This window comes from Tauraco erythrolophus, chromosome 20 (assembly GCF_009769465.1).
Source record: "Tauraco erythrolophus isolate bTauEry1 chromosome 20, bTauEry1.pri, whole genome shotgun sequence".
NCBI classification, from domain to species: Eukaryota; Metazoa; Chordata; class Aves; order Musophagiformes; family Musophagidae; genus Tauraco; species Tauraco erythrolophus.
Window position 1 is genome coordinate 8,231,743 of NC_141484.1, and position 23,698 is coordinate 8,255,440.

Consider the following 23,698-nt stretch of genomic DNA (forward strand, 5'->3'; position numbering starts at 1 on the left):
GGATGCCAATGCCAATACTTGTCCTTAACCCGCTCCCGTGGGCACCCTCATCCCATCGTTCCCCTTCAGCCACGTCTCAGGACTCTCTTTGCGAGGTGACCCCCATCCCACCTGCTCCACAAGCTAGAGGAGAGGAGCCTGGGGGTGTGAGATGGCCGGGGGCAGGAGGAGGCCCCAGCCTGTCCCCACTGGGGTTGGAGGATGGGAAGGTGCTGATGGGGGGCTCCGAAGTGATGCGGCTCTTGGCCCTCCTGGGGGCCGGGGAGGCAAAGTTGAGGTTACCGTCTTTTCTTTCGAAAATCAGTCCTGCTACAGCTGAGGGGTGGAGGTGACGATGCCCATGGTGCCCGGACACCAGGGTCCCTCTGGGTGGGCAGGGGACCCCTGTGAGTGCCCCTGCTGAGGTTGAGCCCTTCCATGGGCAGGGCGGCCGCTGCCCGCTCCAGGTCTCGGGTGCCGTGGGGCTGGTGGGGCCAGGGCGCCTGCTGCAGCCGCACGTTGTTGTTGGCCGCCTCCGGGCCTGGGGGGAGAAAACGGGGGGTCAGGGGATCTCAAAACCCACCCGCACGCTCAGCTCATCTTTCCATGGGGGATGCAATTTAGTCTCCCCAAATAAAACCCACCTCCCCAGCCCCACTTTGGGTTTTGGCTGCAGCGAGGGCTGGTGAGCACCTGCACTTACCTCTCCGGGCTGGGGGAGCCCCTTAAACCCCGATTTCTTGGGAATGCCAAAGGGCAAATGGGAAGCGCCGTGGCAGGGTTTTAATAACCCAAATGGAAGGGGGCTGCCTCTGCCCCCCACGCCCAGCAAGAGGGCACATGCCGATGCCCTGTGGGGGCTGCAGGGTAGGCACGAAGGGATGTCACCCTGGCTGAGACAGCGAGGGGACTGCCAGCAACGCCGGGGCAAGGGGTGCCAACCCAGCGCCAACTCCCCCGGGTGACAGGGGCGCGAGGTGGGCGCAGGCTCTGGGGGTCTCATACCTATTCCTCAATGTTAATGGGGCAGGAGTCCGGCACAGCGGCTGCGTGGCAGGAGAGACCAGAAGGCACATGGTGAAGGCGGGAGCGGAGGCGGCGCGGGGGGCATGCACGCGAGTGAGCACCCGGGGGGACCGGCTGGGGGACAGGGGGTGCTCGCCGCCCGCCAGCAGGGCTGGGACGAAGGACAGGGAGCCACTGCCAGGTACGGTGGGAGGGGGCCATCATGCGCGGTGCCACCCCAGGGTTTTGTGCCGAGGAGAACCGAGGGGTGGGCATGCTTGTGGCGCAGGGGGAACCTGGTCCCCCCACGCCTCCTCTCTGGCTGCAGGCTCGGGGTTCAGGCAGCACCCTGAAACCCTGTCCAGGACAACGGGCAGAGCTTGGGATCTGCCTGCCTGCGGGTTGCATCCCACCACCTGAAGGATCAGAGGCTACGTGGTGCCCTTAGAAAGGGAGCACAGCTCCCACCAGCGAGGTTAAGCGCTGTGGCCAGGGGTGGGGGCAGCTCTGAGCCCAGAGGGGGCCCATTCAAGGGGACCCCCAAGGCCAAGGGCAAGTGTTGAGGCTTTCCCAGAGAGGGAGCAACAAAAACTTGCTGCCTGCTGATTTATGGGAGGTGACAGCTGCCGTTTCGACCGGCTTTTTACAGCGAGCTCAGGCTGGAGAGTGAGGCACATTAAGTCTGCAGATCCCAGAGGGAATGGAGCATTAAACAGGACCATGCACACACACGCACCTACCGACACGCACCCCGAAATCCCATTAAGAGCTTGATATTGCGTAAGTCACTGCAGTGCTCCGCTGCAGAGACCCGGCTCAGCTCAGCGCACCCATGGGAGGCTGCCGAGGAGCAGGGCTGGGGGCAGCGGGGCCCTGGCCCCATGCCCACCCGCCTCTACTCCCCTTGGGCTGCAGGAGGGGGGGTCCCCCTGCCGTTCGCAGCCGTCAGACCTGCCCTGTGCAGCCTGGCTCCCAAAGACCATCACGGCGAAACCCAACCGGCTCGCCCGGCCCACTGTGGTATCACTTACGGCTCGCATCAGCCGCGGGTTTAAACCAGCAACAGCCCTCAGGGGATTTCACGTCTTCTCCCATATCTCCCCAACCCTCCCCACCTTGCTGCCAGCCTTTTCGGCAGGTCCCTTCTCCCGTTTTCTCCTTCCAACACCACCCTGTCCCGGGCAGAGGCTGTGGCCGGGGCCAGAGGATGCTCTGAGCCCTGGGAACAGCTGCACACCCCAGGGCTCTGTAGGATCCACTTGAGGACATGGGTCTGTGGGTTTTATTTAAACTTTGTGTCCTAAAATCCCAGGGCTGAGGCCTTTCCACTCCTCCCAAAGCCTTTTCCAACCACACTGAAATCTGCAGAGATTTCCCAACAGCTTTGAGGAACCACATCCCGCACCTTCATCCATTAGAGAGGGCAAAAACCAACCCGGGGGTCTAATTGTGGCAAAACCTCCCGGCGAGAGAAACTGAGGGAGGAACAATAATAATAACAACAACAATAATAGCAGCAGCAGCATCTCTGGTGAAGGTGATTTTCTTTTAAGCTTTCAAGGAAACAGCACCTGGCCCCAAAGTAAAAGTCCTCCCTGTTCTTGCCAGCCCCGGGGATGTGGGTTACACCCAGACCTGCAAGAAACCTCTGCCAAAAAAGGGCTTTTTCAGTGCATGCAAACCAGCCCCGCGATTGCAATCCAGCACCAGCGGTATTAAATCGTGCCTCAAACCATCTTCGTGGCAAAGCGGCCGAGTCCCGAGAGCGGGCAGCTGCCAACGGGGAGCAGACGGGGCAGGGGAAGGAAGGAGCTGCCCTGAGTCCAACGAACAAAACCGACATTGCAAAACACCGACTGCAACCAGGAAACGACCTGCTCCCGAGCTCTTCCCAGCACACCGGGACACTCCAGGACAATTCTCCTCCAACTCCTTTAGGGCAGAGCTCTCTGCATCCCTGGAGTTACTCCCTCCAGCCCCTCTGCCATGCCCAGGGCACTGCGGGCAGCCCCGAAGCCCCAGTGCTGCACCTCCTCTGCCCCCAGCCCCAGCGCCCAGCCCACCCCCCCAGCAAACGCCGAGGCCAGATGGCCCCTCTCATGCGCGCGGCAGCACGGATCCCTGCCCAGGGCTCCAAGCAGGACAGCCGCCGGACACACGGACAGATGTGGTGGCCAAAGGATGGACAAAGCATCCTTGGCTCGGCTGGGCCCAGGGGCCAGATTCTGCACCCCAGGCTGGGAGGGAGATGAAGCCAGCGCGGTCCTTGCAGCAGAGGAAGAATTTGGCCCCATGCCGTCACTGCGCCGGGGCTGTTTGGGCTGCAAAGCCCCCCCCTTCCTCATCCTCGCCCCGGCACAACCAAGCAAGACAAGGTCAGGGATGGCTTTGGCTGATGCCGCGGCCAGGGGATGCTTTGCCAGGACCCCCAGCAAAGGCAGGGGGGCTGCTGGGACAACCCCAGCCCCCTCCCCAGCCCCCCCAGGCCAGTGGGGCTCAGCCAGGTGCTGAGGGTGATGGAGGGGACACGAGGCATTTGTGGCAGGTGCCTGTTCCTCCCCAAGAGCCTCACCAAATTTCTCCAGTGGAGAAACAGCCAAGAACAGGCTTTCCCAGAGGAGAACGGGGGAAGAAAGGATTTCCCCTCCCTCCAGTGGGTTTCACCCACCCTCTCGGCTCTCCAGCACCCACTGCGGGTCTGGGACCTGCCACAAATTTAGCTGAAGAGGCGAGGCAGGGGCAGAGTTGCTTTCAGCTTGTCCACAAATGTATTGATGGAGACCTAGATCCTCTGAGGGCTTTGTCTTGGCTTTTTGGACTCTGTTTCCCCACCCCACAGGCTGAGGAAGAGGAGGCTGCAGCGTTGGGCAGGGTTGCCAGCCCACCGCCCCCTTGGCCCGCACAGGGACTGGGGGGGTCACCAATACATTTGTCACCTTTGGGCAACTCTGGGCAGGGAGGGGACACAAGCGTGGGTGGAGAAAACCGTGTTGGCACAGAGCGAACATGAACTTTCACGCGGACAGAGGAGCCTGAGAGGGAGGAAGAAGAGGAAAAAAGGGGGATGGAGAGAGCGTGGGAGGAAACAGTGGAAGGAGAGTGGAGGAGAAAGCATGAAATGGGAAAGAGGGATGAACTTTGGGGCTCTGCAGAAGGACAGCTCAACCTGACATGCCCCATCTCCCAGTCCTTGGAAGAAGAAGAGGGGGAGGCAGGCAGCCCCTGTGGCTGCAGCTCCCATTCTGACCCAAAATACTGCTGCACACACCACAAGCCCAGACTAGAATTCAGTCATGTGTCACAACCACCTTCATGGGGAGGGCTGGTGCCCCCCAAGGTGCCAGCAGCCCCCTGAATAAGGGACAAGACCTTCCAGCAAAGCAAGTCTGCAAGCCCCCAGTGATGTCCCGGTGGGCACAGGTCACCCTGACCTATGGCTGCCGGGTAGGGACGTGCCTGGTGCTCAGCCCCGCAGTGGGACGGCTGGTGAGGTGCTGTGAGGACAACCTGGAGGGGATGGTGGTGGTGGGGATGATGGTGGTGGGGATAGGGATGGTGGTGGTGGAAGAGGAGGGATGGATGCAAAGGGCTGGGGTGATGCAGGGAAGGGCGGAACCATCCCCCCCACCCCAAGTTCATGTTCAGCAGACGGCCACTCACCAGGTAAGCAGGCCTCAGAGCACAGTTTATTGTCCAGCGCTTTCACGTGTGCGATGCCCAAGTCATTGTTATTGTCACACCTCAGACCGAGGAAAGCGCCTGTCCTCGGGCCTGGAAGGGAGTTAAGGCAGTTAACGCCGCGGCTCGGCGCTGGGGCTTGCCGTTGCCTTTTTTGAGGTGGAGTGTGAGGTTTCTGGGTCTTTTCCTCTCCCCTCCCCACCCTCTTTCAGAAAAAAAAAAAGAAAAAAATATTAAAAAATTATGCATCTAGATGGGAGCGGGTGAAGAGCGGACAATAACGCACACAGGCACGGTCCGAGCTGCTCCTTTTCTTGCCCCGGCCGCAGCGCAGAGCAGCGAAACAGCGACGATGGGCACCGGCACACGTTGACCTGCTCCCCCACCGCCTGCCCGGGGTTCAACCAAACCTTCCCCCCGGCACGGCCAAGTGGTCCCTGGTCGGTAGAGCTGGGCCGCAGTGGCACCCGTCACCTCCCGCCGGAGCCGCTCTGGCACCGTCGTGGCGTGTGCGAGAGCCGCGGGGATGCCGGGCGGAGGCAGCAACTGGATGCGTGGGGCAAAGAAGCCGTAGCCAAGCTTTGCAGGGGGGATGGAGGTTTTTTGGGGCTGAGGGAGGTAACTGCTGCTTAGCATCACCTGTACAAGAGACCAGCCCCCAAGCCGTGACCTGCGTCCATTGGATGCAGCCGACTAAGCCTCAGGAGGGACGTTCCCAAATAACACCAGTAGCCCCATTGAGAATGGGCACAGGACCGCGTCCTGCAGAGGGAGGCTATCCCGCTCCCGGAGATGTTGGGACGCCCGTGGATGTCCACCACAGCCCCTGGTTGCTCCCCAGTTGTCATGTTTGAGTCTCCCCGTCAGCAGGAGCCTCCCTCCAGGGCAGAGGCCGTGTTTTGGGGATGGGTGTTGGTGCTTGCCAGCTCAGCTGAGTGTCCGCCATGGATAGGGTAACAGTTTTTGGTATATTTTTGCCAACCAGAGACTTGCAAAGATAGGAGGGGGCACATGGGAGCCTCCCTGTCACCCAAAGGAAATCTAAGGCGGCTGGTGGCCGGTGGCACAGGCGTGACCACAGCTTTCCTTGGCTATCTGAGCACACGGGAGGAGGCAAGAGGAGCCCTCCATGTGAGTGGGTCGGCTTGTGAAAGTACATTGAGAACAGGCCAAAAAAAAAAGAGGAAAGCATCCCAAAGGGAACAGTTTTGCAGCCCCTTCCTACGGGAAACTAACCCAGAGAGGGGTCCCTAAGGGGGAGGCTTTCGGAGAGGCAAGGAAAGACCTTCTTGGTGAGGGGAAAAACACGGAGGAGCCTCTTTGCCACTTGGCCCGTTGGAAATGCCGTCGGATCCTGCATGCCAGTCGTCGCCTGCTCCATGCCCTGCACCGTGCCGGCTGGCTTCCCCCCACTCACTGGTGGTCAACCCATCTGTGAGCGGCCCCGCGGCAACAGATGCTTTCCCACCACTGGTGCCCACGGAGGCACCCGGAACTCTCCCCAGCTGCAGCCGGCAGGCAGGGGACCTGGGGACGGCACAGCACCCGCCACTTGCCCGGCTGCCCACCGGTGACACCGAACTGAAAGCGAGGGGACAACAACGACCCAGGGCCTTTTACCGTCTTCCTGCGTGGGAGAGGCGTCCTCATCCTCCAGCATGTCGTTGCCCTGTGGCACAGGCGAGAGGCAGCATTAGTAGCCCCGTGGCATCCCGGCCCCGTGACAGTGACTTTCCCCGGGTCCCTTTGGGGGAACATCCCTGACCTCAAGGGGTGCCCGTGGACCAGGACAATGAGCCCGGATGGGTGACAGCCCCACCACCCCACTTGGCCCCAGGGCAGCCTCTTCTCCATCCCAGCCCCGAGGGGATGCGGTGCTGGCCACCCTGCTTCCCCCTCAGTGGGCACCCGGAGTCGGGCACAATCGGGATCCCTGTGCCATGCTGGGTGGCACCGCGGCTCCCAATCCCGCACGAGGTGGTCACAGTTACCTCGGCATCACACTCCTCGGCCGATATGCTGACAAAGTTTATATCCGGGGACTCCACAGGCGTCGACTGCAGGAGGAAGGTGGGAAAGATGGAAGGAAAACAACAACAACAAAAAAGAGTCTGGTGCTGCTGGGTTTGGAGGACAAGTTACATCCCCTGGGGAAGCTCTTGAACCTGGAGGTGATGGGCACCATCAACAAACCCCCCAGTCCCTACCTCTCCATCAGAGGCTGTGGCACTGGCGGCCGCAGGCGAGGGGAGCATGTCACCCTCCTCCTCCTCCTCCTCCTCTGTGCCAGGAGCGATGTAGGAGCCGGACATGGAGGACACGGTGTCGGTGCTGAGCTGGGAGTGCTGGCTCTGGGAGGAGGCCATGGACATGACGGACTGAGCCAGGCTGCTGCTGACGGGCTCTGGGGGAGAGCAGGGGCTGAGTGGGGCTGCTGGACCCCCCCAGCACATCGACACCAGTTGCGTCACAGCACCGGCTAATTAAAACCGAGGCTAACGAGGAGGAGCAGGGCATGGAGCAAGGACCCGCTGCATGCCACGGAGGTGTGATGGGTGGAAAGCTGCCAGCAGCGGGTCCCCGGGGCTCACAGCCCCCGTCTCTGGGGTGATGAAGCAGGGGACATCAGTGCCCCTGTGCCCCCATTTTCAGGTCTATGGGTGACGAAGCAGAGGTGACACCCCAGGGCTTCACGCAACATCCATGCCAGGATAGGAAGGGGCCATGCAAACCCCCTCCGCGTCCTCCCGCAGCCGGACAGATCCGAGACTGCGATCCCGCTCTCCTGCCTTGCCCACACCCGCGAGCCCTGCCGTGCCGTACCTTCTGGGGACGAAATGGTGGAGGAGAGGGGGGTTCCGGTGCACGAGGACTGGTCGATGGCTCCTGACGACGACAGCGTGAGGTTTTCACTCTCTGGCGTTGCGCCGCACTCCTGGAAGGAGAGCATGTGGGGAGGATGTGATGGGGATATTCAGCAGGGATGAATCCATCTCCCCCAGGCATCCTTATGGATGGAGGACGAGCCAGGAGGGGCAAAACCCAGCCAGACCCTCTGGTCCCCAGACCTACCACCCCTTGGCACCTCAGCTGGCCACCAGCACGTTTCAGAGGGTGCTCACCTCCTCGCGCCGGGCAGGGGATCTCTGCCTGGAGACCCTCAGCTCTGACTCAGTGCATGACTTCTCATCCTCCTCCTCAGGCAGGATGGAGGAGTTCTGCGAGACAGACCTGCAGGGTCGGGGGGACAAAGCAGAAGGCTTCACCCTCGCCTGCAGCACTCAGGTCCCCCCAGACTCCCCCATGCCCATTCCGGTACTCACTTGGAGAGGCTCTTCTTCAGCTTGAGCCCCGGGCCGCCGCAGTCGGGGAGACGCTCGAGGGGCGAGAGGGTCCGCAGTGGGGGCAGGGGGCCGTCGCTGCCGTAGGAGGGCAGGGTCCCCGTGCCCGGGGGCTCCCCCAGCACGCGCAGCGGCAGGGCAGGCGGTGAGGGCGTCAGCGGCCCGTTGAGGGCCTCCAGCAGTGACACCACCTCATAGCCCGGGGGGATGTTCTCCGAGGACTGGGGAGCGGGGAGAGACAAGGTGAGGGTCCCCCCTGGACTATTTTGCTGCTTCTCCCAGGATTGGGATGCCCCAGCAGGACTGAGATGCCCCAGATGGGATCCTGCTCCCAGCAGGATTGAGATGCCCCAGGGAGAAGCCAAAACCCAGTGAATGGACAAACTCATTGCACAAATGAAAGCCCCAAACCTGTGGTCTTTTCAACCAAATCGAAAGCCCTTTTTTTTAGCAATATCAACCTTGCATTTTTTTGCACCATCGATTTGCATTAAATAAATAAACCCTGGCCCCAGGAAGCCTGTGTGTACCCAAACCTCCCGGCCCCAGCACCATGGGATGGAGGGAGCCGGGTTCACCAGGCACTGACCGAGTGCTCCTCGGAGTCGGAGGTCTGCGAGGCGATGATGGGGTTGAAGCTGGTGGGCGAGAGGGGACCCAGCTTTTTCCTCATGGCTCGGATTTGAAGCAAAGCTCGGAAAGCTGCAGCAGCGGGAACAAAGAGTGGGGTGAAAACCTGGTGCTGAAATGAGACACACACACACACACACCCCCCCCCCCCCGCCAAAATCCCCCCCATTTCCCAAGAGGAACATCCTCGCACTGCACAGCCCCGCTGCACGTGGGGCTAGAAGGACCCAAAAAACAGAGGATGGGAGATGCCAGCCCCCTCCCAAAGATGCCACCCACCCTCCTAGAGACGCCAACCTTCCCCCCCAGGATGCCACCCCTCCGGCCCTTACGCAGCCTGCAGATGGGGCAGTTGTTGGCCTGGTAGCGCAGGGTGTCAGCGCAGGTGTTGCAGAGGCAGAGGTGGCGGCAGGGCAGGATGAGGGTGTCGCGGACGTCCGAGAGGCAGACGACGCACTCGGCGCTGTTATCGCTCACCTCGTCCTCGGCCACCTGCTCCGTGGGAGAGACAGGAACCGCTCAGCCTCAGGGTCCCCAGCCCGAGCAGCACGAGGGTGGGTGCCCTAAAATACTGGCTGGGTGGCCCAAGAGCCTGCTGTAGGGTCCTGCCTGTGTGCCCGGGCTGCCTGCTCTTGAAATACAACCCTGGAACCTTATCCCTCCCCTCCCAGAGGCTGGGAGAGGGGGCTGGAGCCATCAGGCACCCCATGGAGGGATGCATCCTTCACCCCAACTTCCACATACATACATATATATGTATATACATACATATATATACACACACGCATATATTTCTCTCCATCTCTCAGAGGGGGAGGCACATCCCACGCATTGAACCCCACGGTGCCCTCCTAAGCCAGCAAGATCCAGCCCAACAGACCACAAAGAATGGTGAGAAAAAGGCTCAATCCTTTAGCTTTCTGCCTCCAGCAGCTCTGATGCAATGCCAAGTACCCCCCCCCCACCTGTGCCGCCCCGGGCAGCTCTGTACCATGCTGCAGACTCTTGCCCCGAGCATGTTTTAGTGGCTGGACTCAGGCTTGGGGAAGGGGCGAGAGGATGAGGGAAGACACGCAGGATGGAGGCCATGGGCTGGAGCCCCATACCTTGGAGTCCTGTGTGTTGTACTTGTTCTCGATGCCGTAGATCTCCTGCAGAAGGTAGCTCACGCCATCCACCTGCAAGCACACAGGGAAGGGGTGAGGAGCACAGACATGGTCCCCCCGGAGCTGCCACGGCTCCTGGCCCCCTCCTCGCCCCAACATCGCGGTTCCTCTTTGCATCGATCGATGCACTTGAAATCGCGGCTGGTCCCCAGGCTCCCCGGGCAGGAGCAGGGCCGGGGCAGGCTGCCGCACACACCGGGGTTTGCTGCTCCCCAAAAGCCCCTGGGGTGTGCAGGGCGGTCGCTGCCACCACCCACGGGGACACTCGGACACTCACCACTTGCTTCTGCTTGAGGGGCTTCACGCAGAAGGTGCCGTCGCTGTGCTGGAGGGAGGAGAGCACACGGGTGGGCACTGGGGCTGAGCACCCCAGGGACCGCCGTGCCCGAGCACCCACCCACCTACCCTGCAGCTGTCACTGCTCCCACCCAGCCCGTTTTGCAGCAATTCCAGTTTTTCTCCCCGACAGCCCAGTACCAGGCAGGTGTGGGATGTCCCACACATCACAGGGCTGGAGACTTGTTGGAGTGGAGACTGAATGCCTTAGAATTGGGTGCTTAAAATCAAGGATTTGAGGGATATTCCCAGAATTTCAGCAGCAGCTCCAAAACAGCCCCAGCCCAGCACCACTGTCCCCAGCTCCGCGGGGTTTCTCCAGTCGCTCGCACCTGGTGGGCGAGGGGGCAGGACAGCCCCAGCTTGGCACTTACCTTCTCAAAGGTGGCCAGCAGCACATGACAGTGCCCAGCGTGCTCTGCAAGACACAAAGGGACGTGCAGGGCTCAGGGGACAGGCAGGGCCACAGTGGCAGCAAGGAGAAGCAGGAGGCTCTGCCCAGTCAGTGCAAGGGTTGGCATCGCAGTGCCAGGTGACTGGGAAAGCCCAACCCAACAAAGAACCCACTCCTCACCCTCTCCTTCATCCACCACCGCGTGCACCACCATGGGGTACACCTCCCGGTCCAGGTCGAAGCCCAGCTGGAGAGAGACAGGAGGAGAGCCTTGGTGAGATGGAGCAGCGACGGAGGCTTCATCCCATGTCCGGAACCGTACCTGACCCCGCGGTCGATGCCACGGGCCGGTGGGACCCACCTCCTCCTCGCTCCACTCGGAGGGGTCAACGGTGTGGGAGGGCACGCAGAACTGCTGGCACACCCCCCGCTTGTAGTGCACGGTCTCCGACTGCAGGCTGTTGTCCCGGGGGATGTAGCTGGGGAGAGCAGAGAGTCAGGAGCACCGCAGTGTCCCCCCAGCCCCAGCTCACGAGGATGTCAGAAAGATGGGAGAGAGGGAAGTCACTCCTCCCCTCCCCTCCTGGATGCCTCTTGGGGCTGAGGTAAGAAGACCTAAAAAGGGCTAAAATAATCCACGGGACTAAAATAACCCCAAGGCAGCAAACACGGGACAGGAGGGGACAGGGACAACTCCGCAGCCAACCTGGTGGGGACCAGGAGGGACAATGATTCCTCCTGGTCTCAGCATTGACCTGGAGGTAAAAAGAGGGAGCAGGATAGGACGGGGAAGGAGGCGGTGGGGGCTGGGAGGGACCTGGTGGTGGCACCCGGGGGAGGCGAGGAACCCTCCTCCATCCTCAGCACCACCAGCAGCTGCCTCGTGCCCCAAGGAGGGGAGATGTTATGTGGAGGAGAGGGTCCATCTCCATCAGCAGAGCCCCGTGCCCTGGCTGGGGGCACACGGACACACCAGGCTGGGTCTCCTCACCTCACCACCCCGTTGTGAAACTCCTCGCTCGCCTGGTAGTAGATGGTTATGGCCACACGGGTGTCCGTGTCGAAGGTGAACTCCACATTGTAGTGCACTTTGGCTTTGCTGACTTCTTCCCCCGGGGTCTTCACCTCCTCCGAGCACCTGGGGAGCACAGAGGGTCCGGGAGAGGGGCATCCCTCAGGGACGGCTCAGGGTGCCCCAGGACTGTCCCCCTGGCAGAGACAGCTCCCCCGGTATGACGTTCCCCTCGGCACCAAAAGAGGCTGCCCCCTCCATCAGGGGAAACTGAGGCATGCCAGGAGGGCATGTCATGGCCAAGATCAGGCCTGCAGCCTGGGGAGCACCGTGGGCAGGTTTCAGCTGTAATCCCAAGCCTCCTGTCCTGGCTGCAATCCCCAGCCTCTCTCCAACAAAGCCTTTGGAAGGTGGGGGAGGAAGAAAAAGCAAAGCACTTCAAAAGCAGCACTAAGCTTCTTTAATCCTGCGGTGGAGCCAGCGCAGCCGCTGCCTGCGCTCGGGGAGCTCACCGGGAGGGGAAGGGGCACATTTGGACAGGGGTGGCTCGTCCCCTTCCATCCACCTGTGCCGAGACAAGAGCATCCCTGTGCTCAGCATCTCCCGGGAGCATCCAGCCGGACCCTTCCCTCCCTGTGGCTCACAGCTGTGGGGGGCCCGGCCCATCATCCCCACCGCAGGACTCACTTGACGAGGCGCAGGGTGTCCTTGCGGATGTTGATTAAGCTCCTGAGGGTCTTCACAGGTTCCTGAGGAGGTGGAGCAGCGTAAGGGAACTAGGACGAGAGAGACACCGGTGAAGGCAGACGCACACGGTGGGGGGGTTACAGACCTTGTTCTGGGACCCCCCCAGTGACCCAGCCCTGACCCGAGAGCCAGTACACAGGGACCCAGGGTGGGCTGTACATCCTGATGGGTGCTGAGCTGTTCCTCGTCCCTTCGGCTGGAGGGGACATGGTGCACGGGTCAGCCAGGCAGGTGCTGATGTATTTTTTGGGTGTTGATGCAGCGCAGAGCTGCTGGATGAGGCTGGGCAGGGGGAGGCTGGAGCTCCCTCCCTGCCCACCAGCCAAGAAAAGGGCACAAGTGTCCCTGTTTTCTCCCGAGGACGGATGGGATTTGGGTGGTGGGGTCCCTGCCAACTCCATGCCCGGAGCAGGGAGCCGATGGAGCAGCTGGGCAGGAACCAGGCAGGCAGCAGCGCTATGAGAGAGAGGGGCTGTGCCATCCTTCAAGGTGACCTTGTCCTTCCTGGTCCTTCCTGTCCACCTTGCTGGGGAGAGGTGACAGGGCAGCAGCCAGGGAACACCCTCTCCTTGGCACTGCAACCACCCAAGGGAGACCGAGGGCACCAGGGAAGGGATGCAGGAGCCATCTCCTCCCTCTCCTCCATCTCCCAGGTAGGTAGCTTGAGTGCCAGGAAGGGATCAGCCTCCCCGGCTCCAACACAAACACGTATTGGACGGACGGAGCTTATGCTGGGATTAACACTCAGCTCGCTGGCAAGCTGTCACTGTGTGCCAGGGACAGTCAGAGCCAGGTGCCATCCGGGATGGCAGCCACTCACAAGAGCCAAAGTGCTCAACTGCTGCCTTGGGAGAGGGAACTGGTAACCAAGCCGAGTGGCCTGGGTCCCTTCGTCCCCCCACGCTGCCTCCAGCCTAGATGGGGAGGCTCGGGGACAGCGAGGCACCCACTGCACCCCCATACTGAGGGGACAAGATGGAATTGCAGATGGCACTGGGGGATGTCCTCTGTGGAGCCACGGGCCCCTTTCCCATGTCCCTGGCGCCCTCGCCTGGGAAAGTCATCGTCACCTTCCCCATCCCCAAAGCCATCGTCACCTTCCCAGTCCCCAAAGACCAGCAGAGCAGATGGATGGGGCTGCACAACCGCCCTGGCTGGGGACCCATGCAGGGATCAGTAGGACAGGACAGGACAGGCAGCTTGCAGGACCAGGCAGTGGCCTGCCCCATCCCTCCTTCACCAGCTGGGCATCACCCACCGCGTCCCACCATCCTGCAGCTCCAGTCCCATGGATGGCATGAAAAGGGATGGCACTGGGCCCTCAGAAAATGAATCTGTAGCACCTTGGAATTGCCACTGTCTCCTTGCCCTCCGGGAGGAGAAAAGGGCAGCTGAGTCATTAATCTGCTATTAATGAGCTTTTTCATGAGTCACGAGCACTAAACAGGCACCTGCAGAATTGTTTGGTTGCAGCTGGAAGGGAGCAAGTGAGAAAAGGCCTCCGGGCTGGAGCCCAGTCACATCACGACACGCCACGTCACGACACGCCACGTCACGACACATCCTCTGCTATTCAAATGAACGAAGCAACCCAGTCTCACTCCTTTGCACCTTGCCCAGCCGAGCCGCACTCAAACCGGCCCATGGCAAGTGGCAGAGCTCACCCTGGCAGGGAGAGCACCCATGGGTGCAGCCCCCTCCCGCCGCAGCACCCAGAGGCGGGTGACGGAGGAGGGAAGGGGCAGCTGGGTCCCCTGGGGCGCAGCCCTGCGGGGGCCGTTGGGCTGGGCAGGATGGGGAAGCGCCACAAGCAAATTTCTTGCTGCAGAAACCGCTTTGCCGTCGCCGTTGGGCTCTTTCAGACCCACATCTGGGCTCTTTGTTGGGGGGTTGGGTATTTTGACTGAAGTTTTGCAAGCCGGATTTGCACATCAGAAAGGGGCTGTTTAAAGGACTTTTTACATCTCCTCCATTTAAATCAAGCTGAAAACCAACAGAAAAACACCTCGCTGCAACCGTTACTCATTTAAGAACATTGTCCACGTGCCTACAGCAACATTTGGTCCAGACTGGCTTTTGTTCAAGTGAAAAAAGCCCCTCAAAAATCTTTCCTGGGGTTTTTCTACAAGCAGACCCAGGCTGGTTTGCGTGGGCAGGGAAACCCAGTGGCACGTTTCACCAGTCCCCAGCTTCTCCTGGCCACCCCATTGTCCCTGGGTGCTGCAAGCAGCTTCTCCGCTCCTCAGTCCCTGCAGAGGTGTCCCAGCATGGTGGCACCTACTTAAACCTGCAAAGCCCTTCCCAGCTCCTTGGAAACCCATCCCAAGCTGGAAAATCCAGATTATCATGTATCCATGAAGGGGAGAGTCCAGGTGCTCTGCACGTCCCCATGGCGGCAGCGCTGTTAATAGCTCAGCCAAGGCGCTTGGCTCAGAGAGGACTTGGGACACAATTTTTCAAAGACCTCGTGGCTCTTGACACCCAAAGAACTCAAAATGAACCCCTCACCGAAAAGCACTGGCCATCTCTGACATTTCCAGCCCAGCCCAGGCTCTTGCAGCAGGCCAGAACATGAAAGCGTCGCAGCCAAGAAGCATCAGGACAGGTGTTGGAGGCAGCATCAGAGATGCCCAAACAGTGCCTGGGCACAGGCTTGGACCACAAACAACAGGGGTCCTCCCTGAGCCCCCAAAACCGGCCTGACCCGAAAGCCCAGCCCCAAAACACCCCCGCTCCCCAGGGAGACAGGACCTCGGTCACAGCTCTGCAGCCCAGGGCCGCGGGTAATTAAGCCGGAGCAATGCCATTGGGGTTGCAACGCTGTATTAATTCTTTCTGCTGTTTCCAAGCTGTTCCTCTGCCTTCCCTGCTGCTTCTGCTGTCGGGGCGTCTGACTCGGAACCGCTCGCTGGGCAGTTTAGAGGCTTTTACCGTAATCAAGAGGATTTCTCAGCGCTCGCTGCTGGGGAGAGAAGCCGAGTGCTGACTTTTCATTTTCTAGGGGAGCGCAGAGGATGGAGAGGAAGGCGCTGGCTTTGCCCCCCCTAACACTCGTGGGTTTTAGGGGGTGCTCCTTCCCTTGGCTCTGCCGGGATCCCCTCTCTGGCACGGCCCCAGGGCTGGGCACTTCCCTACCCAAGGACCGTACGATGCTGCCAAAATGCTGCTGAAGCCAATTTCACGACGGGCGCACAAAGCGGGACAGCAGCAGCCTCGCCAGCCCAGCGCAGAGCGGGCAGCGTTCGATAGCAGGGCCGGCAGCACCGGGCAAGTTTATCTCGACTCAACAGAAAAGCTTTGGTGCCTTTTAATTCCCCACTTTGAATTCTTTTTAATGCTCGATGCCCACACTGCTCCAGCTGACGCTGTGAGCTGCCCAGCTGAGATGCACCCGGAGGAGCAGGGGACATGACCCCCATGGCTGAAACCCCTCTGTGGAGACAGCCCCGCTCTCGTTTCCTCCCTTTCAAAAGGCATCAACCAGAAAAAACATCTGCAGGACCATGGGGTCCAGGGACCTTCCTTGCACCTGGGTTTCCCCATGCCCTGGGGTCAGCACCGTGAAACACATTGGTGCTGCCCGCAGCCCCCACCATCCCACCTCTCTCTTTTTTATTTTTTTTTCCCCTTTTTTTGCTAGAGCTTGGGGAATACTTTTGCCTGCTCCTGTCCAAACTACTCTGCCCCTACATACTCATGCACTGCTCCCGGCATGTCCCCCACCCTGTGCTGTCTGGGCTGGGAGATGGCTCCCGGCTGGGCTGGGAAAGGCAAGAGGAAAAGCAGCTCTCGGAGAGGGAGCAAGAAAGAAGGAGTTGGGCTAAACGAGCCCATCACCCCTCCCCATCTCCTTCACCAGCTGAGGTTTTTAAGCCAGGGGTTTGTTCGTGCAAGCAGCCTTCATGGTCCGACGACCAACAACACAGGTGCTGCGGAGGGCAGCACCCAAAGGCAGCGGTCACACTGTTGCCCTGCTCCTTCCCAACCACTTGCAAACCTATTCACCCCTTGCAACTCCAGCCTGGCGGTGAGGCGAGAGACAGGGCGATAAGTTACGTTGCTGAGGAGCACGTGGCCGTGGGCAGACGGGCTGAGAGGAGACCCATGTTAGTCCCTGATGGGGGACAGGCTGCAGCTAGTGGCCAACCCTTATATTAGACATCAGAGAATCCACACAGGCCACCCCAGGTGTGCTGGGGTGGCTCTGCCTTCAGAGTGTGACAGCCAGAAGCTTTATACCGTGCACCCCCCAACATACAGAGCCATCGCCATTTTGGGAAGAGGCACACCTGGGCCCCGTGCCCCCCTCCCAGCCCCATGCCCCACCGGTGCCCACCACCACTGGCCGGTTCCCCAGGAAGTTGAGGTCGCTGTTCTCGCCAAAGAGGTAACCCTCGGGGTGCGTGGAGTCGAACTTCTCGCCGCCCATGATGAAGTGGTTGGCGAAGTAGCTCCCTGGAAAGAAAACACAGAGACTGCCTGAGCGGAGCGGGAGGACAGGGCTCCAACCAGGCGATGGAGCGGCACGAAGTCACCGAGTCGATGGCTCAGAGGTGGCTTTGTCCCCCAGGGTCACCTCACCAGGAGCCTTTTGGGTTGAGCTCAGGCACCGCCAGCCCCCAGGCAGGCAGAGGCGAAGGGGGAGCCAGCCAAGAAGCAACCCTTCGTCCTGTCCTGCCCTCCCCTCTCCCTGCTTGCATCCCCCTGCTGCCAGCGCTCCTGTCCCTGCCTGCCCACCACAATGCCCAAAGCCCAGGCAGAGGGAGCGGGGATGGGGAGAGGAGGGTGCAGGGGCCAGCCCCATGGCAGTGCCCAGGTCAGGGGCTGCTCCATCCAGCGGGATTTAACAGGATTCACACTCCAGGGCTTCAGCTGCCTCCTGGAGCCCCACACCTGCTCCCCTTTCTCCGCCCACGAAATCCCTGAGAGCCCCGGGCAGGCTGAGCCACCCAAGGTCACCCCGACCTTCAGCCATCCCCGCGCTGCCGGGGTGGCCGAATCCTGGTGTGCGAGCAGGAAGGGGAGCTGTCTCCCAGGGCAGCGGAGCAGGAGAGCAGCTAATCCTTTGCACAAGCATCAGCTAATTTCCCGAGAAAGCAGGAGAGGCAGCACTCAACAATCCATCCCAAAAGCCCTGGGAGCCCCCTAAGAGCCGGGCTGGCCCCTGTTCCCCCACGGCGGCTGCCGGGTTACTCCTGCCCAAAGCCTGGCGTCACCGACCCCGCGTGCCGTTCGAGGCAGCGTGTCCGCAGGCAGAGGTTCGCCCGGGATTGCCGCAGCTGCTGGCGGGAAGGCGGACAAAGCACAAATGAACTGAGTTCTGTCCGTTCTCAGCCCGCAGCTTCCCTAGGAGGGCTCGACTGCAGGAGGGAGGATTTTGGGGGGCTGTAGACCCTCCAAGGAGGTCAGCAAGCCCTCCAGAAAGTGCCCCATGCTGCCTTCATGAACGCCAGGCAATGCCCACTCTCCCTTCGTAGGGTAAAGCACTGAGCCGAAACACCAGCGTGTCCCGTCTCCCGAGCTGGGAGCAGCCCCCACTTCTCAGCTGCAAGGGGGATTTTCCTCCCAGCCCAGCCAGGAGCCGACTGGTGCCTGCTCCTTGTCCATGAGATCCAGGGGCAGGAAGGTCAAGACTTTTCCTTGAGGTGGGAAAAGGAAGGGAAAGGAGGAGGTGACCAGGGATGCTGGGGGTGAGCAGAAGCACCAGGAGTCAGGAGATGCAAAGGATGGAGGACAGACGCATCACCCTGTGTCCCGCCAGCCATGGGGATGGGGTCTAGCTTGTAAAAACCCCAAACCCAATGGCACAGAGCCATCCACAGCCCCCCTGGGGACACCTCGAAACTGAACCTTTGGGGTCCACAGATGAAGAAGCTCAAGCTCGGGCTGCAGCTCTGCTGGCGGGGACTCAAGTTGCCTCCCAGCAGATGCAGCAACTGCCCAGGGCTGGATCAGGCCTTCATACTGCATTTAAAAACCCAAACCGAGCCCAAAGTCCACACGGGCGCACCAGAGGGGATCTAGCACTGGGGCGGGAGGGACGAGCAGGGCTGCACAGCTTCACCCGAAGGCTTCACCACGCAGGGGTGCCCGGATGCAGCGTGCCTGTTAGCAAACGTCCACCATCAATTATTGATGCCTGCTGCTTTCTGGTCCCATTTTCCACCTACATAATTTATAGGCAGCTTCCCAGGGAAGGACGCGGCCACGTGAAAAAAAAAAAAAACAACCCAAGAGCAAAGTGCCTTCAGAGCTGCCTGCAGTGACACGGCTGGGGGAAAACGGGGCCGTCTGGAGCTTTTCCTGGCACCGACTTAAGGCAAAAGCAGGAGATGGGGGGAAAAATGGTATTTAAACCTGCAGAGAAGCTTCCCCAGCATTGGGGAAAAGCTGGAAAAAGCAGCACAGGGTCTCTGCAATGGCCCCAGCTGCGGTTTGGTGGGTGCTGGCAGCCTCCATAGGATGGGCAGAGGAGTCAAGGACCACTTCCCCGGGAAGGTCCTCCAAAAACCTTGCCATTAAACGAGAGCCTGGAGTCATGCCGGGCTCTGCCCCAGGAAGCACCAGCACCGGAAAGTCTGGGGCATCGGCAGGAGCCCCGCCAGATGCCGGTGACCCCGTGGCATGGACGGGTCGCAGAGGAAAGAAGCACCTTTCCAGTCACAGCCACCTTATTATCAGCTAATTATAAATCCTTAACCAACACCTGACCCCGGGGAAGGAAAGCTCGTCAAGGACGGTCACATCCCGAGGGAAAGCCGGGTTTTAACCAGATCTTAAACATCAGAGGCCTGGCAGGTGTGTGGGAAGGGCTGAACAGAGCGGCTGCAGGAAAGGAGGAATAAAACCAAATTGCCCAATGTTCCTGGCAAAGGAAGGTGAGTCCTGCATGCCCGCCAGCACTGACATGCAGGACGTATCCAGCATCAGCCGGTACTGATGACACTGTCAGCCCCTTTTCTCCGCAAGTTCCAGGGATGCCACCTTGCCCGGATGCCCTGGGATGGGCGAGAACCCCGAGAGCACAGACCCTGGTGCGGGCTGTGGCCATGCCTGTGGCTCTGGCACATGGTGGCTCACGTCCTGCATCATCCTCCAAAGCCACTGCTGCCCTGCCGGGGTCTGGCTCGGCTCTGGTAAAGCAGCCCCGGCTCTCAAAGGTCAGAGCCCAGATGTTTCAGCAGGTTCACAGCCCCGCTCTCCATAGTGGCTAAAATAGAAAAAGCTCATTTTCCACCCATCCGCACGCTCCCGGTGAGGGAAGTGCCAGGTTGTGGTCACGTTAGTGGCCATGGCATGGTGCTGGTGCAGGGACACACCGTGGCAGTGGGCACAACACCAGCTGGGTGAAGCCCAGCCAGTCAAATGGCACCTTGTGCTTCTGCCTGCAGCATCCCATGGCCGCCTGGTGAGCAGGCACGCTGCGGCTTATTTAATTCAGTGCTCTAAAGTGGGCAGCCAGAGCCAGGCTTAGCCAAAATCCGGCCACAGCGCTGCTGCGTCAGCTCTCGCCTGCTGCAGCCCTGGGAGCCCCTGGGCTGTTCCCTGTGCCACAGCAGTGCCACCACTGTGGGGCTGTGCCCCCAAGATTGGGGGTGTCACTGCCCAGTTATACCCTTTGCACCTGTTCCCAGCCAGAGCCCTGCTCGCAGTCCCCCCTCCCGCACACCCGGGGGGAGCTCGGTGCCGGCCTCAGCCAGGGACAGGGGCTGAAAGCCGAGGATTTGCCACAACAGCCATCCCATAGCCAGGCTCCATAAACAGCCCCTGCTTGCTCTCCCCTCCCATCGCCTTTGCCAGGGTGAGATTAGAGCCACTGAAGTAAATCCCAGCCTTCACCTCAAAATACTGGTTTAACTAATCGCGTTGCACCTTGCCTGGAGAGGACGGGATCCCAGCACGGGACGGGGAGACATTTCACTGGCAAGTGGGACAAGACGTGGCCACCCCATTCCCATGGGCTGCACTGGGCACCCCGAGCAAGCCTGCAGCCCGACAGCCAAAACCACGTCTGCAGGGAGAGGGAATTGCCCCAGGATCCCATGAGACCCCTCCCAGGGCCACATTTCCAAAGCCAGTGGCTGTTTCCAAGTGGCATTCGAGGTGAGAGAAGCGCTGCTGTCACAGAGGAATTGGCTCCACTGCTCAGCACATCCTCATCCTCCCCTGCTTCCCTCTCGGCTGCCAGCAGCGCTGAAGGCAAATCCCCTCTCGGATTAAAAGCAAACCAGCCATAATCTCCCGCAGTCACCAGCCTGCCCTCGTCCTGGCACAGATTGCCATGTCACCTGGGCACCCCCTGCCCCTCTTCCTGAGGACCCCAGGCAGCACCAGGACTGTCCCCTTAGCTCTGACCAGGTCCCACGGGTGGGACCAGCCCAGCTGAACACATCTACACAGCTCTGATTTTTCCCTGAAAACCAGAGTTTGGCATTAGCCTGGTGTCCTCTGCCAGCTGGGATGAGTTTGGCAGTGCTCAGCTGGGTGCACTTGCTCCCCCAGAGCAGGGCACAGTACTGGCACCCTCCACCCCTTCATGCCCAGATATTTCAAGAGCCCCTAAATAAGAAGGGGTCCCAAGACAAAACCCCCTAAAGCACAGAGCCGCTGCCCGTGCAAAGCGCAAACCCACGGATGGGGTGGTCCAGCTTCGGCTGGCATCAAGGTGACAAAGGCCTTGAAACTGTGGAAAAAAGAGGGAGCTGGGGGAGCCCCGCAGGACGATGGGCTGCTGAGGATCGGCCACCCCCAGCCCGCAGCACCCCGGTTAACCCCCGCCACTGCAGATGTGTCAGCCAGCTGTGCAGCCCATTTTAGATTAAAATTAAAAAAAAAAAACAACACAGCTTTTCAGGACAAGAGCAGGGTTTGCGTTGGCTGTAATTCTTCTTAAGGAGGTCTTTATTTGTAATTAGTGGGCAATTTGTCACAGCACTAACGAACCAAGCGTTTACTTTATCCAACAAACTACCAAAATAGTTCAACCTATTAATAATATCCAGTGCCGCAAGGATCCTGGGGCAGTCCCTGCACACACACACGGTGCTCCCGGCCATCGTCCCCTGACATTGGTATTTTTGGGGCTCTGAAGCGATATCCACCCAAGGACTCCACTCCATCGTGACCCCCACATAGCCCCCCCTCGGACACCCGCTTAGCCCGGCTCTTTGCAGGGAAAACCAAGGCATGGAGAGGAGGGACAGATTTTCCAAGGTCACACACAAGGTTTGAGACAGGGCCGGATTTGGGAGCAGGAGAGACATCACCAGCGAGCCTCGAGGCTGGGCGAGGAGCTGGGGAAGGTGAAGTCCCCCCATGGCAGAGGCTGGGGTGCTGCTGTGGGGCAGGGCCCCGGGAAGGAGGGATCCCCTCCAATCCCTCCCACCCCAGCCTCCCTCATCCTCCCGGGAATTCGAACCCAGGCTTTTCCTGAGCAGCCAGTGCTGGAGAGACCGTCTATAAAAAGAGCTCCAGCCTTCCCAGCCTGGCACCGCAGACCACGGGAACAAATAATATTAATATTAATAATAATAATAATATTATTAATAATATTATCATTAAAGTCACTTCAACTCAGCCGAGTTTGGGAGCAGGTTTGGCTGGCAAACGGGCACCCGGGGAAGGGGCACCCCACGGGCAGTCCCAGGGGTGACCCCATCCCTACTGCGCCGCACGGAGCCAGGGTGCCCAGCACCAGACCTATATTTTTAGGGTGCCCCCCCCCCCCCCCATGTGCAAGCAGCGTTCGCTTTGGGGTGCACAGGAGCATCCCCGACCGGAGCAAGGTCGTGCTCTGTTCCTGCCCTGCTCGCTTCTACCCCCACCCGCCCAGCGGCAGCACCGGAGCGCGGGACCCCCCCCCGGGAGCTCACCGGATTTCGGGGGGTATCTGTAGACGGAATTAGCGGGGATATCCACTTCCTCCACCCCTGCGTTCTGCCGGCTGGTCAGAGCCCCCATGGCCGCGCCGGGGCTCAGCGGGCGGGATGCGGCGGGGCGCCCACCCGCCCGGCACCGGCACCGGGAGCCGCACCGGCACCGGGGCTGGCGGCGGCGGCCCCCGCCCGCAGCATCCTCCGCTCTGCGCCGCGCCCGGCACCGCCTCCGCGCCAGCGCCGGGGCTGCGCCAATGCGGGGCCGGGCCGGGCCGGGACTGCTCCGCCCCGCCGCGGCTCGGCTCGGCTCGGCCCGGGGATGCTGTGGGGCTGGGGGACAAGGAGCGAAGGCTCCCGTCCCCCACCTGCGCAGCAGGACCCCCCTCAGGTGCCACTTACCGCCCCCCCCCCCCCCCAGTGGCACACGCGTGTCCAGTGTCACCCACCTGCCACCCACAGGGGCACCCGGCTGCCTCCAGCACCGCTCACCAGCCCCCCTTGCCACCACCTGCCCCCCTGTACCACTCATCTGTCCCCCTCAGTCACACACTCCAGTGACCCCTGCCCACCTCAGCATCACCCTCCCTCCCACCATCACCCCCAGCCCCTCCAGCTGGGTGACCCCCAGCCCAGGGACAGCCTGGTACCCACCCTGGGCTGGCTCAGAGCATGGCCCCACATCCCCCCAGCCACCCGGGTGTCCCCTGGGAGAAGGCCAAGCCCCCACTTTTCTGCACAGGTCACTTGGCAGAGAGTGAAGGAGACGGAGCAGCCATCAGCACAGGAGCTGAGCCCCTCTGGCAGCGCACAGCACTGGGAGGGGGGGGAGCGGCAGGTTAAAAGCCCCCCCCCCCCCACTGCACACCTCCATCTTCTCCATCCTGCCTTCCCAGCTCTGCTCTGCACCAGGAGCAGCTGCGTTTGCCGGTCACAGCCTCTGGAGACAGAGCGCTGGCTGTCCGCTCCAGTACACCCCAGCGCACCCCCAGAGTGCCCCAGTTCTCCAGCATCAAGCTGCTGGGAAGCACTGGGCACCATCGCATTTTCCCCTTGGGGATGGAGGTGAAGGATGGACCCTTCGACCGCTCGCTTAAAAACCCTGGTGATTAATTAGTCCTGCAGTGCAAGTTAGTGGAGCGTCACATGATTTTGATTCGAGTTGATAACACGAGTGCTATAAATATCAAACGGGAGATGTGCAGAGAGGCGGATCAACTGCCCCGATGTCCTCAGCTACTCGGCGGCGACGAGCAGAGGCCGTCCCCGGGGCTCCCCCCTTCGCACCCTCCCTGCAGAGGGGCACACACGTCTCCCTCCCCATGTGCCTTCCACCGGCACAGCCCCAAGGACAGCTGAGAAAAGCCGAACCAAAGAGTGGCCACCACCACAGCAAGCCCGGGGACAGCTTTGTCAGCTGTTACCGTCACACCGGGACCCACGGCCCCGGCAGTGACACCGTGTCCGCACCGCTGGATGTCACACCCGGGCTGGGTGCCAGTGGGAGCATCGGCCAAAGAGGAGCTGAGGGCGACATT

The 23,698-nt window shown here is 60.9% G+C and overlaps 1 protein-coding gene across 1 annotated transcript; it reads right to left on the reverse strand.

Moving 5' to 3' along the window:
- Nucleotides 1–300: 300 nt before the first annotated feature.
- On the reverse strand, nt 301–22,248 carry RNF157 (ring finger protein 157). The gene is given in 20 exon segments (XM_086624035.1): nt 301–520; nt 985–1,119; nt 4,641–4,755; nt 6,283–6,331; nt 6,654–6,719; nt 6,870–7,066; nt 7,486–7,597; nt 7,785–7,893; nt 7,986–8,224; nt 8,593–8,705; nt 8,966–9,125; nt 9,740–9,811; nt 10,077–10,124; nt 10,510–10,553; nt 10,710–10,776; nt 10,891–11,008; nt 11,521–11,667; nt 12,229–12,317; nt 16,625–16,743; nt 22,161–22,248. Coding segments are annotated over 20 exon segments (2,307 nt in total).
- Nucleotides 22,249–23,698: the final 1,450 nt, after the last annotated feature.